Source organism: Ovis aries, chromosome 10 (assembly GCF_016772045.2).
Source record: "Ovis aries strain OAR_USU_Benz2616 breed Rambouillet chromosome 10, ARS-UI_Ramb_v3.0, whole genome shotgun sequence".
NCBI lineage: Eukaryota > Metazoa > Chordata > Mammalia > Artiodactyla > Bovidae > Ovis > Ovis aries.
In genome coordinates this window covers 33763452-33777778 of record NC_056063.1, presented here as the reverse complement: position 1 = coordinate 33777778, position 14327 = coordinate 33763452, and the positions used below count along the sequence as shown (strand labels likewise).

Genomic DNA, 14327 nt, shown 5'->3' with positions numbered 1-14327 from the left:
AGTCATTCTGCCTGTTTAGAAAACGAGACGGACTTTCTCCACACACATTCTTGGAGAGCGTTTTGCATGCAGTGTTTGGGGCTGTCACTAGTCACTGGAGGGTCCATGTGGGTTTGTTGTCATTGTTCACACCAGTCGGTTTAGTGTCTGGGTTTGTCAACCTCGTTTGGCTATTCCTACATCATGCCAGTCCCTGACTCCAACCCGATTTTGCAGATGATGTAACTCTGGACCAACAGGCAGGGCAGCTGCTGAGGGTCTGTGGGTCCTAAAGCCATGGCATCATTTCTGCCTGGAGGAGAATGAGTGGCTCTTAGGACAGGGCTTCAGGCTCCTGTAATACCACTTTTGATGCACATGGTCATCCCATCATCAGATTTTACCGCACGTGAAGCCCCACCAGGTCATTCTATATGTGACCAACAAGTGAGACAAGCATCCTTCCCACTCTTACGGCTTCTTTTACCTTGCGGAGCTCTTTCCCTGGACCGCGGGAACAGGGAGCACACACTGCCCCCCTCGTTTCAGCTGTCCTCTGGGGGGAGCTGATCCTCAATCTCGATCTCCTGGCTGATCTCACATGGTCCAGGGAGATGCTGCAGAGAGTGCTGACACAGCAGGCAGCCCGCTTCCCTCCTTTTCCCTCGCTCCTGCTCGCTCCTATCCCCCTCGCTCCCTTTCTCCCTCCCCCTCCCTCCCCCATCCTGGCCTAGGCCTGCTGGACCTTTGTGTGCTAGTGATGGTTTCTGCTGGGAGATGCTCAACGTCCTGCTGGTGGATAAAGGTGTGTTGAGATCACCTCTCTCCACCTGTGCGTTGGATGGGTTTCTCTTACTGGGACCTTCTCAGAACCTGGAATGGCCTGGCTCCAGCTGACGTCACCGTCTGATGCAGTGCAGGCATCCACCCCCACGTCTCTAGGCAGACAGATTTCCTTTTGTGCCTGAACTGTCCTTTCCCCTCTCTCTGCCCCTTTCCTCCCTATATCCATCTGCGCCCCCTGTGATGCTTCATCTGCAGTAATCTTATCATCACTTACATAGATAGTGGATAAATATGTTCTAAAGGCTGGCTTGGGAACCCAATGACTTACTTTGATTTGGGGGTTCTTTATCTCCTATATAAAAAAAGGTCGCTTGAGTTTTAAATACGCTGCTAAAATGAAAACAGCTAAGCTACAGGAAAGTTGTTTTTCTGAGTAGAGTGGTGGATTATAACAGTACTGTTAAAATTAAGCAAAATAGGAAGAAATAATTTGTGAGTAACGTGCTGCAGAAATAATACAATGGACAGTCCAAATGGACTTTCCCAGCCTTGAATTATAAGCAAGCTGTAGCTTATGAATGTGTTCATCCACCAATGATTGTTTAAGACCCAGTGTCTTTTCTTTAGGAGGATGCTACTGGCAAATTTTTAACAAGAACTGATGCCCACAGGTATTTCCCTCTAAAGCAATCAAAGTGTAACCTTTAAGAGAACACGCTATTCTGTGGGAATTTCCCCAACAGGGCGGGCCAAGCAGTGACTTGTGTTGTGTGGTGGATGCTGTCTTTTCCAAGGCTGTTGGTATGTTCAGAATCTCAAGTTAGTTTGGAATTTCTCCTTCAAGGAATGAATTATTCCCAGATGGTATTAGTTTTGATTGGGCTGAGAGATGCTCTTTCCTAAGCAGAAACTTAAAATGTAGTGTTGAATTATCCTTGGAAAATGATGAGTTGGAATAGTAGGGTTATCTTGGCTTCACTAATCTTCAGTTTAGTTCAATTCAGTCTCTCAGTCATGTCCGACTCTTTGCAACCCCGTGAACTGCAGCGCGCCAGGCCTCCCTGTCCATCACCAACTCCTGGAGTTCACTCAAACTCACGTCCATCGACACGGTGCTACCATCCAAGTGTATTCAGATGAACTCAGGTGCCAGCTAGTTATTTAATGCCAGTAGCATTGTACTGTCGTGGCAAGGTAGAAATACATGCCTTGTAAAATTCTAGAAGCTACAGTTAGAAGAGGTCCCTGGGTTTCACTACCTGTTTCTTCTGTTTGTGCCAAATTCCCAGCATGGTGGTCCATGGTCTTAAGGGTCTCCATGGAGATCCTCTCTCCATCAGTGAGCTCTCGATCCTGGAGGTGATCACAGGGTTTGCTCCTTTAAAGGCCATCAACCAATGGCAGTTCCATCTCTTTGTACCAAGGCCTCCCCTTGCTTCTCTGCTGATGGTGTGAACTGTGAGGTCCCAACACACTCTGCTCCTTGGCCTGACTACAGACGAGGGGTGTTCCCTTCATTCGCCACTCTTATTTCAGGGTGTATTCCCTGTATTTATTCTAGCTCCTCTGTTTTCTTCCTCTAACATTGATTCTCAATATGGGGAATTTTCCCCAAGGGACATTGGCAGTGTCCAGAGGCACTTTTTGTTGTCACAACTTGGTCGTGGATACTACTGGCTCACAACCAGGGGGTCGGTGCTTTTCTCATCTTACGGATAGAGACCAGGCATGCTGCCGAACACCCCACCGTCACCGGGACAGCACCCCCCAACTGAATGAGAGACATGGACCCCAAGGAATAAAAGAAGACAACTTCAAGGGGAAAATCACTAGATTAAGAAGAAGTCTTTTGAAATACCAACACCTAATGGGAAGGAACTTTCTAGGAGAGAAATAAGGTGGAAATAAAAGTGAGATTCACGTGACAGAGATTCTGTACCACTTTGGGGGTCCATTTCTCTCTCTCAGTTAGTGAAAACAATGTCTTATTTCCAGAGTTCACAGTTTCTCACTCAGAGTATGGCCTCACATGTCATTTAGCTTCTCTTTGCTGCCCTAGTTTCCTCATCTGAAACATGCAGGTCATAATACCATTTCATAGCATTGCTGGAGCATCAAAGAAGTATTAGGTATTTTAGTGTTGCATATTAGTAATGCTGATAGTCATCTATTAGTATTACATATATTAGTAAGCATACTCATGGAGGTGAAGTGCTTAGAACAGAGCCCATCTTATGCTTAGTAACATAATTTCTATTTTCAGTGTAGAATTAACAAACAGTTTTCTGTTCATTAAGTGAATATTCTTGAAGTATGAAACACATTCTAAGTCCTCCATATGTAGACAAATGCTTTGTATGTTTAATTACAACCAGCCTTTGTAATATTACTGTTGAAAGGAAATTTAGAAGTTGTCAAACCGTAATTGTGAACCTGGTTTTCAGCTTAGCCCCCCAGCCCTTCTAAATCTTCTGTCTGATCGGCGTTCTCTCCAGACTCCATCAGGGTTTCATTTAGGTAGAACTCAGGGCCCTCAGATCACTGCTCATCTCAATCAAAAGTCTTTTCTTCATTTGTGAACTCAGAGGGCTAGACTAAGGATAAGAAATCCACCTTGAGCTAAAACGAAAAGGAGGTAGTTCGGAAACTCTCAGTTTAGATCTGTAGCTGACACAGCCCATGATGTCTCTTTGAGGATTCATCTGTCCTTACCCACCAATTTTCTTACCTGGAATCAGGAGAAACGGAACACCCTGTGGCTGGATCCAAGGTCCCATGACAATCATATTTTACCTGTGATGTACTTCGTCATTATGGTGTTTGACAAAACTAAATAGATCTTGATTCTTTCATGAGTCAGATTCTTCAACAAACAGATGGGTAAATTGATGAGCCCAAATGTATGTGTACATCAGCTACTGGGTTGGAAATTTGAACTCAAAAATCCCTATTTACTTGGCCTATATGCCACAGTTCTAATTTGGGTATAAAGAAAGAATAAAAGGAGATTGGCGGTGTCACTCAAATAAGCCATTTCTGATTTTGAAACAGGTTTTCAACCCTCAAGGTAAAAACCAGACTTTTTCACAGCAGGCTAGCTGACCTGAACTAGATAATTCTCCTGTGGCTCAGCTGGTAAAGAATCCGCCTGCAATGCAGGCTATCTGGGTTTGATCCCTAGGTTGGGAAGATCCCCCAGAGAAGGGAAAGGCTACCCACTCCAGTATTCTGGCCTGGAGAATTCTATGGACTGTATAGTCCATGGGGTCACAAAGAGTCAGACACGACTGAGGGACTTTCCCTTCACTTCTATCTTAGTGATCACTATGTACGTTGTCATAGTCATCCTTCAAAATTAAGGCTTCGCATCCTAGTTATATTGTCTAGGCATCTCGTGTTGGATGCTTGCATTTACAGGTCCCAGTAGTTCACAAAGAAGTTCATGGAGAACATGAGTAGTGAAAGTCCTCCAGAATTCTGAGTGCAGTTGTCATGGGCTCATTTTGTATCACATAGTTATCTCTGCTATTGGCCTCCAGTGCCAATTTAGCAAAAATTAAAGACAAATGGTAAATGAACACGCAGAGACTGTGTTATACTAGCACCTACAGAGACAGAGTTTTTGGTCGTTTAGTCGCTTAGTCATGTCTGACCCTTTGTGACCCATCCCATGGACTGTAGGCCACTCTGTCCGTGGGATTCTCCAGGCAAGAATACTGGAGTGGGTGGCCATTTCAGTCTTCAGGGGATCTTCCTGACCCAAGGATTGAACCCACATTTCCTGCATTGGCAGAAGGATTCTTTACCACTGAGCCACCAGGGAAAACCAGAGATAGGTTAATATGGTTTTATTCTATTTCTTCTTCTAATAGACAGAGAAATTTTAATCTGTATGAAAAGTGGTTGATTGGTTGGTTTGTTGGAAACCTAACTGTGTGTTTGCTTCATTTGGAGAAAATATAAGAAGAAGAAATTCAGAGTTAGAAAGAGGAGGCATTAGAACCACAGACGACGTGATGAATGTAAATATCTCTTTTTACATTCTGAGTGAAACAGACTGCAGGGCTCTACAGGTTAATTGTAACTTCTTTGTTTTTCAGATACTGTGTTGGCCAATGGTCATGCCACAGACTATTTATTTGTTGGAAATATCGTTTATACTGTAAGTTTGCCTGTTTATTGAATCTTTCTTAAATGGCACGTGTGTGGGTTCTACCTCTCTCTCCCTTTATATAAAGTCTTTGTCATTATTATTTCAAATTTCTGAAGTATATATTATAGATTCCTTAAAGACTGCGGCCTTGAAATTAAAAGATGCTTGCCTCTTGGAAGGAAAGCTATGATAAACCTAGACAACATATTAAAAAGCAGAGGCATCACTTTGCCAACAAAGTTCTGTATAGTCAAAGTCATGGTTTTTCTAGTAGTCATGTACAGATGTGAGAGTTGGACCATAAAGAAGGCTGAGCAGCAAAGAATTGATGCCTTCAAACTGTGGTGCTAGAGAAGACTCTTGAGAGTCATCCCTTGGACTGCAAGGAGATCAAACCAGTCAATCCTAAAGGAAATCAACCCTGAATATTCATTGGAAGGGCTGATGCTGAAGCTGAAACTCCAACACTTTGGCCACATGATAAGAAGAGCCGACTCATTAGAAAAGACCCTGATTCTGGGAAAGATTGAGGGCAGGAGGAGAAGGGGATGACAGAGGATGAGATGGTTGGATGGCCTCACCAATTCAATAGACATGAATCTGAGACAACTCCAGGAGATAGTGGAGGACAGGGAAGCCTGGCATGCTGCAGTCCATGGGGTCGCAAAGAGTCAGACACGACTTAGCAACTGCATGACAACAACAAGCTCAAAATGGTTGTAAAATGCTTACCTTGTATTTTAGTGAAGTTTATGCAAAGTTCCCTGGTGGCTCAGAGGATAAAGCTTCTGCCCACAATGCGGGAGACCTGGATTTGATCCCTGGGTTGAGAAGATCCCCTGGAGAAGGAAATGGCAACCCACTCCAGTATTCTTGCCTGGAGGATCCCGAGGATGGAGGAGCCTGGTAGGCTACAGTCCACGGGGTCGCAAAGAGTCAGACACGACTGAGCGACTTCACTTACTCACTTATGTAAAGTTCAGATTTCAGGACAAGGGACCAATGGACTTCCCTCAGTCTTTACATGAACATTTCACACCTACTTGTGCAAAATCAAAACAAGCAACGAAAAAAAAAAAAAACCCTACATTGAGAGAAGGTGATTTCTCCCTAATCATCCAAGCTAAAGAAAAGGGGGGAATAACTTACTTATGAGAAGACAATCTCTAAAGTGAGGGCTTTTCTTAAACCAGCCTATAAGTTTCCTAAAACTTACGCCCAGGAAACTAGCTCCCAAGGTGGCACTTCCAAAATCCAGCTGCTGAGAAGAAACTGTCCCTGGGGAGGATGTGGGGTTTCTCCTGGCTGAAAATACAAGGATAACACATTTCCCAAATTCCACTTTCTTTCACAGTATGTTGTTGTTACTGTTTGTCTGAAAGCTGGTTTGGAGACGACAGCTTGGACCAAAGTAAGTTTTCTATAGAATTATTAATATTTCTCTATCCAGTATAGATATTTTTATGGCATAGTATCTTTTTAAAACCCAGGAAAACAGTAAGCAATGTCAAGCCACGGTAGTTTAAAGTTTTGCATCTAAAAATTGTGGTTTGATCTTTATCAGGGCACATTTGCCATCCAAAGTTCCCTAATCATTTGCTAGGCTCTTAATACAGCTCTAAGCTATTAACAGCTCATATCAAAGATGTATCCACATTATAAAATATATATATATATACACACACACACACATACAAAGAAAATACAGGACAGAAAGGTGAATTTTTAATTTCCATAATTTTACCACCAAGAGGTAGTTACTTTTAACATTTGCTGTATTATCTTCTAGACTTTATGCATTTATTTTAATAAGGTGAAGCTTTACAGAACATAGAATATTGTAGCCTTTTTTTTTTTCACTTAAAAATATATCAGTATTTTACATGCTTTAAAATATGCTTCTGCAAAGTCATAGTTCATGATTAAAGAGTATGGAGTTTTATCAATATCCCATCACTTATTTTATCAGTCCCCAATTTGGGGCATTTTTAGTTATCTCCAACTCTTGAGGGTTATGGCCAGTGTTTCATGGTTGTCTCTGCTGTTTACAAAGGCTTCTAATTCTAGGCTGATTGCTTAAGAGAGGGGTGGGAGGTAAATGGAAGCAGAGAATTGAGACAGAGACAATGAAGCCAGGTGAGGGGGATGGTGGCTTAGCCTGAGAGTGGGAGCAGGCACTGAGCAGTGATCAGATTGTTTAAAAGCTGACAGAGGCTCATGATGGATTAGATCATAGAGGAAGTCAAGCAGTATCCTATTAAGAGGACAAAGGAGAAGAAATTCACAACCCAGTAGATGCTCAGAGTGGTGTTCTTAAGATATATGTCCATGCCAAATTTCTTTATAAGTTTTTTGGAAAAGAACAATTGAAGTCTCAAAATGATAAATAAAACTACCTTGGTTGTTTTGTCTGTCCAGCACACTCTTACTAGGTGAATGGGGCCTTGTTTATTCAGATCCAGGTTGGAATGCACGCCAGTAAGGGATGGGTGGGAGCCTGCTGGCAACATGGGGTGGGCCTGGGGGACCATTAGCAGTGGTGCAAAAAGTGCTTTCCTCTTCTGGGTGGTTTGGAGTCACTAGTTACTTAAATTCACTGTTAAATACTGAGACAAGCAAGTGAGAACTCAAACTCTCCAATGACCAGTGACTCATAGAAGCCTTTCCATAAAGAAAAGTGGCATGGACTGAGGGCTCCTGCAGCACGGGGGTGCGGGGTGGGAGTCGGTCAGGTGGCTCCTGGACCCGCAGACAACCCTGCCTGAGTGTCTGTTTCCTCCTGCAGTTCAGTCACCTGGCCGTCTGGGGAAGCATGCTCATCTGGCTGGTGTTTTTTGGCATCTACTCGACCATCTGGCCCACCATTCCCATCGCTCCAGACATGAAAGGACAGGTCAGTACCACTAATTGTCGCTGGCGTCCTGGGTCTCTGGGGGGGGATGAACTGCAGGACAGGCTGGTGTTGCCTGCTTCTGTCAAAATGAATCTGGTGGGAAACAAACCACATCAGAGCCCCTGGAAGAGGTTGTCCAGGCCACAGTAACAGCATTTGAAGCGTTCACAGTTAGGTAAACTGTTGACTTAATTCCTCTGACCTACCCAGCGCATCCGCATTTCCACAGTGAATTCTGTTCTCAGGGGTACAGTTCATGGGCATGGAAAATGGGAGATGATTTGAGTCGTTGTTCATGGTTATATTGTTTGCAATTTCAGTAGTGGTATTATTATCCTTTGAGTAGCTGACAACGTCACCTATGAAAGAGAAATCTAACCACTCTATGAACCAGATCATTAGTTTAACCAGGATTTCTCACTGTGCATGTCTTCATCGAGAGGCTGAGATAGAAGACCTTTACACTCGTTTGTATTTCGTTTCACCTTTTATATTATCTCTGTCTAGTGTTTGCCATGGAGTCTTCAGCCCTGGCACACTGGATCTTAAGATCCCACGGTATGGGGTCTGGTGGGGGGGACTTGAAAGCCCTGGGTTCCAAACGCCCTCAGTTTACAAATGAAGCTGTTAAACTTGCTTTGCAGGGAAATGGAAATGTTTCAGGGTTTATAAGAGAATATGTGATTTGTGGGAAGCGGCACAGAATGTCTGTGAAGGAAGACATTGCATTCCCTGTTCTCTTTGCATTCGGACCCCTTTGGAGGTGCTGACCGTCCCTGGTCGGGCTTGTCCAGGTCAGCAGTCCTGGTGCTGGGGCAGCACCCCAGCTGTAGTCTGCTCCTCAACTCTACCCGCCAGGCCTGCCTTGTTGTGTCCCCACTTCCAGGCCCACAGCACACCGCAGGGCCCAGGCAGCTGTTTGCAGGGGGCATGCGCTGGGTCTGCTAAGGTTTGCTCTGAGTCATCCCCCCGAATTTGCATGAGGGCGCTGGTGTCTCTAGTCAGAACCAAGCATGGGAAGAGAGGACTGTGGGTTGCAGGCTTCTTCTGGCTCCTGCCCCACACTGATGTATTATAGGGGCAGGCCCATGCGTGGCACATTGGGCTGCTATCATTACCTCACTTACTCTGCACAAATGAGCCAGAACTCAGGTCTCCCAGGTCTAGATACACGCCCGGCAACTGTCGACTGTGAGGTCATCAGGGTCAGCTGCTTGCCATTTTTACTTGGTGAATCCACTGATGTAGGCTCGGGGCTCTGGGACCTCCTCTGAGGTGCTAAGCAGGATGGGCGTGTCCTAGAGGGGTGACTTGTATGTCCCTGAACACAGCTTTGCCTCCTGTAAGGCACCAGGGCAAACATGTAACACACTTTTCAGGTCCTTCCCAAATCCAAGCGGTAGAGGCAGTTACGGAGCAGTGAATAAATCAAGAAGATCGTTGTGTAGCAAAACAAGCGTTTCCCAGCAGAGATGCTTTGTACACGCCAATCAGTTCTTTTTGTTCTTGATTTTTTTTTTAATTGGAGGATAATTGCTTTACAATATTGTACTGGCCTCTGCCACACATCTACATGAATCAAACATAAGTATACATATGCTCCCTCCCTCTTGAAACCCACCCCCCCAACCCCATCCCACCCCTCTAGGTTGTCACAGAGCACTGGATTGAGCTCCCTGCATCATATAGCAAATTCCCGCTGGCTGTCTATTTTACATGTGGTAGTGTATGTTTCCATGTTACCCTCTCAGTTTGTCCCACCCTCTCCTTCCCCGACTGTGTCCAGAAGTCTCTTCTCTACATCTGCATCTCCATTGCTGCCCTGCAAGTAGGTTCATCAGTCCTATCTTCCTAGATTCCATATGCATGGGTTAATTAAGCAAGAAAACTATCCATAATGATGATCACTGGGTAAGGCTTGGTGCCTAAAATAACAGCTTAATGTTCTTCCCTTGTGGTTAAGGGTGAGTGTGGCCAATAACCATTTCATTTGGGGGATTTGGGGCAGAGGACGATAAAAGGGACAGCAGCCAACTGCAGAGAACAGTCTTCTAAATTAGAGGAGAATGACAGCGGAAGGATGGAATCAGCTGACAGGTGACTGGTTGACCAAGCCCCCTCCTTTGAAAGCCCCTCCCCAGAGAGATATTCCAGTGACCCCTCTGTGTTCACTGGCTCCAGTAACCCCAATTCAGATGTGTGTGAGTTAGGCTGGTCGCCAGTTCATCAGGAGGTTGACCTTTGACATGTGGAGGGACCATTCACTGTGTAGTCCGAGTTGCATGTTCTTTTGTGTGATTCAAAGGCTCAATGTAGTGATGAAATTTCCATAGTTGAGAACTTTCTGAAAGAAAAAAAAAAAAAAAAGCCAGTGAGCTATTCTTGCCATCCAAGAGCAAGAAATTTGTAATATTAAATCACATTTCATTTGGGTATAAAAGCTTTTTTTAACATAAACCACATCATTTCAGTTTTCAGTTGGTTGGTCTGTTTCCATGAGGCAGAAGATGTTCTGAAATCTCCCATCACTGGCTGAGACCAAGGTTCTCATTAGACACAGAAGACAATATTGCTGTAGTTTTCACGTCCAGGGGCTGCTGGGTGGATAATCCACAGTCTGTGTTGAAAGGACTATTTCTTATCTCTGGTCTTGAAATTGAAAATATCGCCAAGTCATATCCATCCCTTTGGTGCTATGCTGGTCCTGTGGATTGAATGTTTGGGCCCCCCTCAAATTGGTGTTGAAGCCCTGAGCGGCCCCCTCCAGCAGGGAGGTGGGGCCTTGGGGAGGGACTCGAGATCAAATGAGCGGAGAGACAACCTGAGAGACAGCTTGCTCGTTCTCTGCTGTGTGAAAATGCAAGGATCTGAAATATATATCTGAGTCGCTTTGCTATACACCTGTAACTAACACTATATTGTAAGTCATCTATCCTTCAATTTTTTAAAATGCCTGACAGACACAGCAAGAGAGGGAAGAAATAGATGCAAGAAGTTAGATATCTCCCACCCAGAAGAGGGCCCTCACCAGAGCCCAGTCAGGCTGGGACCCTAGTCTCAGATACTCAACCTCCAGAACAGGGAGAAATACATTCCTGCTGTTGAGAAGCCACCCACTTTGGGGTATTTTGTTACAGCAGCTCAAGCTGACTGAGATGGTTGGCGAAGGCTTTGGCGTGATGGTATTCTGGAAAAAAGACTGCATTTTTTAAATTGTTGTTATATTATCATAAGATTGTTTCTAGTGATTTTTATAAGGCATTTTTTGTTGGTCACGGGCAGTCAGGTTTTGGCAATGGAACGCGGTTCTTTTGAGTCGTAAAATTAAACTAGTCTCTGAAGGCGAATGGCATTTCTTACCAGGAGTCAAAATAGAATTACCTAAGAGACATGCCTCCTCATCTTCATCTTTCGCTGGTCAGTTATGTCCTCAAGCCTTTATAAATCAGAATATTGTAACTTAAACTCCCATTTCTTTTGGCTAAAGAGTTTGAACATTTTACGGGTTCTTTTTTACTTTGTTGTATTTGCAACATTCTGTAGGTTCTTGAGGTGAAATCCCTTAGTCGGGTCCACTGACCGCCTACATCTGAACCATCTGGGCTGCTTGTTAAAATGACAGCCTCTTTCTCTACCAAAAAACATACGTACTTTGCAACACACACACACAGAATCAGAATCCCTGAGCATGGAGCCCCAGCCTCTGAATATTGATAAATCTCCAGGCTGTTTAAAGCTGGAGCACCCCTGCTCACCACACCTAAAATGTGACCCCTGACCTTCAAGCCAGCCCTGGGGGTTCCTGGAGAAGACGGCGTCTGGGTGTCCGCGGAGGCCCTGCATCTCTGAGCGGTGGGCCTGTGAGCTCCTACAGGTGGTGTGGCGTCTGCTCTCAGCCCCGGGCTCTAAACAGCAGATTATACCCAAAGACATTACCTCGTCCGCCACAGAAAAGTACTGCTCGCCGACTGCTCCTTGCTTTTCCTTCAAAGTCCTTTCCATGGCTATTAAAGAGGGAAAGAAACCTTCACTTCAAAGCCGACAAACCGCTAACTCCATCTGCAGTGCCAGGCTCCAGCCAGCTTCTGGCAGAGGACAGCCCTTTTTTTTTTTTTTAATCCAAACCCAGGAATGGGTTTACTTTTGAGTTTTATATACACACTTTGTATACACAATGCAGATCCCAGTGGACTAAGAGTGAACGGGAAGTGGGGGGGGGGAGTCTGGTGGGGCGGGGAGTCTGGCTGCCTCAGTACCGTCCTTGGATCAAAGCGATTAATTCCTCATCTTCCCTACGCGCTGGCTTTCTCTGGACTTTGCAGCTGAGCAAGATCTCAGGCGCAGGCATTTTCCATATAAATATGAAAAAAAAGGTTTTTGTTTCCAGGTGCTTTAAGAGGTACGCCAAGAAGCTGGGGTAAGGACCATCTCTGCTCAGAACATTCCAGAATGTCTGTGTCAGGCCGAAGCTGGCCTGAGGGCCAGGAGAACCCTTGTCCTCAGGTTAACTGTTGTGGCTTGGGACACCGCCGTTTGTCCCCAGCACCCACCTTCCCTCCCGCCTTTGCTGAGGGGCCCAGTTCATATCCCATGCTGGCCCTCTTGGATGAGCCCAGCCCCTTAGGGAGCCTTTCCACCCCTCAGTCCAGCAGGGAGTTTGTCCCTAACCCCGTGCTGTCATGGGTGGTTCAGAACCCTGCAGGCGGAGGATGCAAGGGAATGTTCACTGGGGGTTCCTGGCAAAGTCGCATGTCTACTCCTGAAAGAAGCCCATCAGAGACTTGGTCTGCTCTTATGCACAGTGGATAAGGTTGCCTGGACTTGTTCACCACTGGTAGAGAGGCCAGCTCCAGAATCAAACTGCTGCTGTGAGAGAAGGAATAGAAAGACTGAAACCAGCAAATGTCTGTTACACGATTTTCCAGACAGCAGGTGCAGCAGCCTCGAAGGCCACCCCCGGTGCAGGCCCTCCCAGGAGCATCCTCGCGGGTTGCCTGGCCTCAGTGAGAAGCAGCTGTCAGCCTCCTGTGGACGGAGCTTTCTCTTATGTTTGCAAGTATAAGGGCAACAAAGAAAACGGGTGATTTTTAAAAAGCAGTCATAGGCTTTAATATCCTATGTTCCGTTTTACTCAAACTTAGGTATTTATAGATTTGTTTACAGATTTTGTAAACAGTTACTTGAGTGTTGCAATTATTAGTGTTTTAGATGATAATGTCCCAGAAACACCTAATGTGAATGCCATAAGTTCATTGGAATTAATCTTTTAATACAGCAATATTGAATAGAGTTGGTCTTATTTTTCTTAAATAACATATTTCAGGAGCCTATGGCCTGGCTAGGGTGAGACGTGGTCATCCCAGTAAGGCAGGAAGTCCTATCAGTAGAAACTTGCCTCTTGGTTTGAAATAACTGTCTGACATCTTTGTACAGCGTTCTTCTGTGTGGAACTTGGCCAAATTATCTGTTGAAGTTCAGTTTTACATTTTTCAATTTGTGCATTTTGTATAATAATAAGACTGACGTCCAAGGAGGACCTTGCTGTTTCTAGATGACATGATCTGAAAAAATAGCAATAGGAATAAAATTAAGAGGTTAAGGACTTTCTGGGTTTTATGTGTCTGGCCTCCAGTGTTCCAACATTCATATACATTTGCCTCTTGAAGGCTTCCTACACGAATCCCTATCTGAGTTACTCACTAGAACTGAAAAATAAATAAAACTATAACAAAAAGTTCTTCACTAATAAAAGGGAAATCAAAAACAGTCACTTGACCAGCGCTATCTAGTTGAGTTCTCACTATAAATATAGGCCTATAAATATCTGGGCTCTAAAAATCAGAAAATTCAGGCATTGGACAAGAGTTCTATCAGAAATTGGCTTTCAAAGTCATTACATGTCATGCCAAATTGTTTCTGTTTTTCTTTCCTTGATTACCAAACAAGGAAGAAAGTATGCTTTATAAAATCCATTTGCCCCTCAAAGTAATGCCAGATTCTTCCTAAAGGAATGGGACCAGGACCTGCTGGATCCTGGCTGCTTCCTGAGGTCTAGGTTAATGTGACCTGAATCAAACTTCCTTCCTATTCACTGCAAATCCTAACAGTGAAAGAGGGATGTGAATTAAATTAACCTCGTGCTTAAGAAATCGATCAAGTTAAGTCAGTTGTCCATAAGAGGCATAATTGTGTTATTTCTGAGCCTTAGTTTTGTCAGGTATGAGAAGCAGATAATATATGACTTCCGTAGTAGCTCAGTGGTAAAGACTTCACCTTCCAGTGCCAAGTAGGGTGTGGGTTCTGTCCCTGGTCAGAGAGTTAAGATCCCACATGCCATGGGCCAAGAAACCAAAATATAAAACAGTAACAATACTGTAACAAATTCAACAAAGACTTTAAAAATGGTCCACATCAAAAAATCTTTGTTAAAAAGTAATATCTATCTTTGGAGTTAATAAAGACATGAAAGAAAATAAGGTGGTTGTTCAGTTGATAAGTCATGTCCGACTCTGCGAC

The 14327-nt window shown here is 44.4% G+C and overlaps 1 protein-coding gene across 3 annotated transcripts in view; it reads left to right on the top strand.

Moving 5' to 3' along the window:
• The window catches only part of LOC101115632 (phospholipid-transporting ATPase IB), a 469524-nt gene that overhangs the window by 341507 nt on the left and 113690 nt on the right, over window positions 1-14327 (top strand). For all 3 annotated transcript variants that reach the window (XM_042254882.2, XM_060394098.1, XM_060394100.1), the window contains exons 31-33: window positions 4866-4927; window positions 6273-6329; window positions 7704-7811. In XM_042254882.2, the coding sequence (XP_042110816.1) occupies window positions 4866-4927; window positions 6273-6329; window positions 7704-7811 (227 nt within the window). The remainder of the gene's footprint in view (window positions 1-4865; window positions 4928-6272; window positions 6330-7703; window positions 7812-14327) is intronic.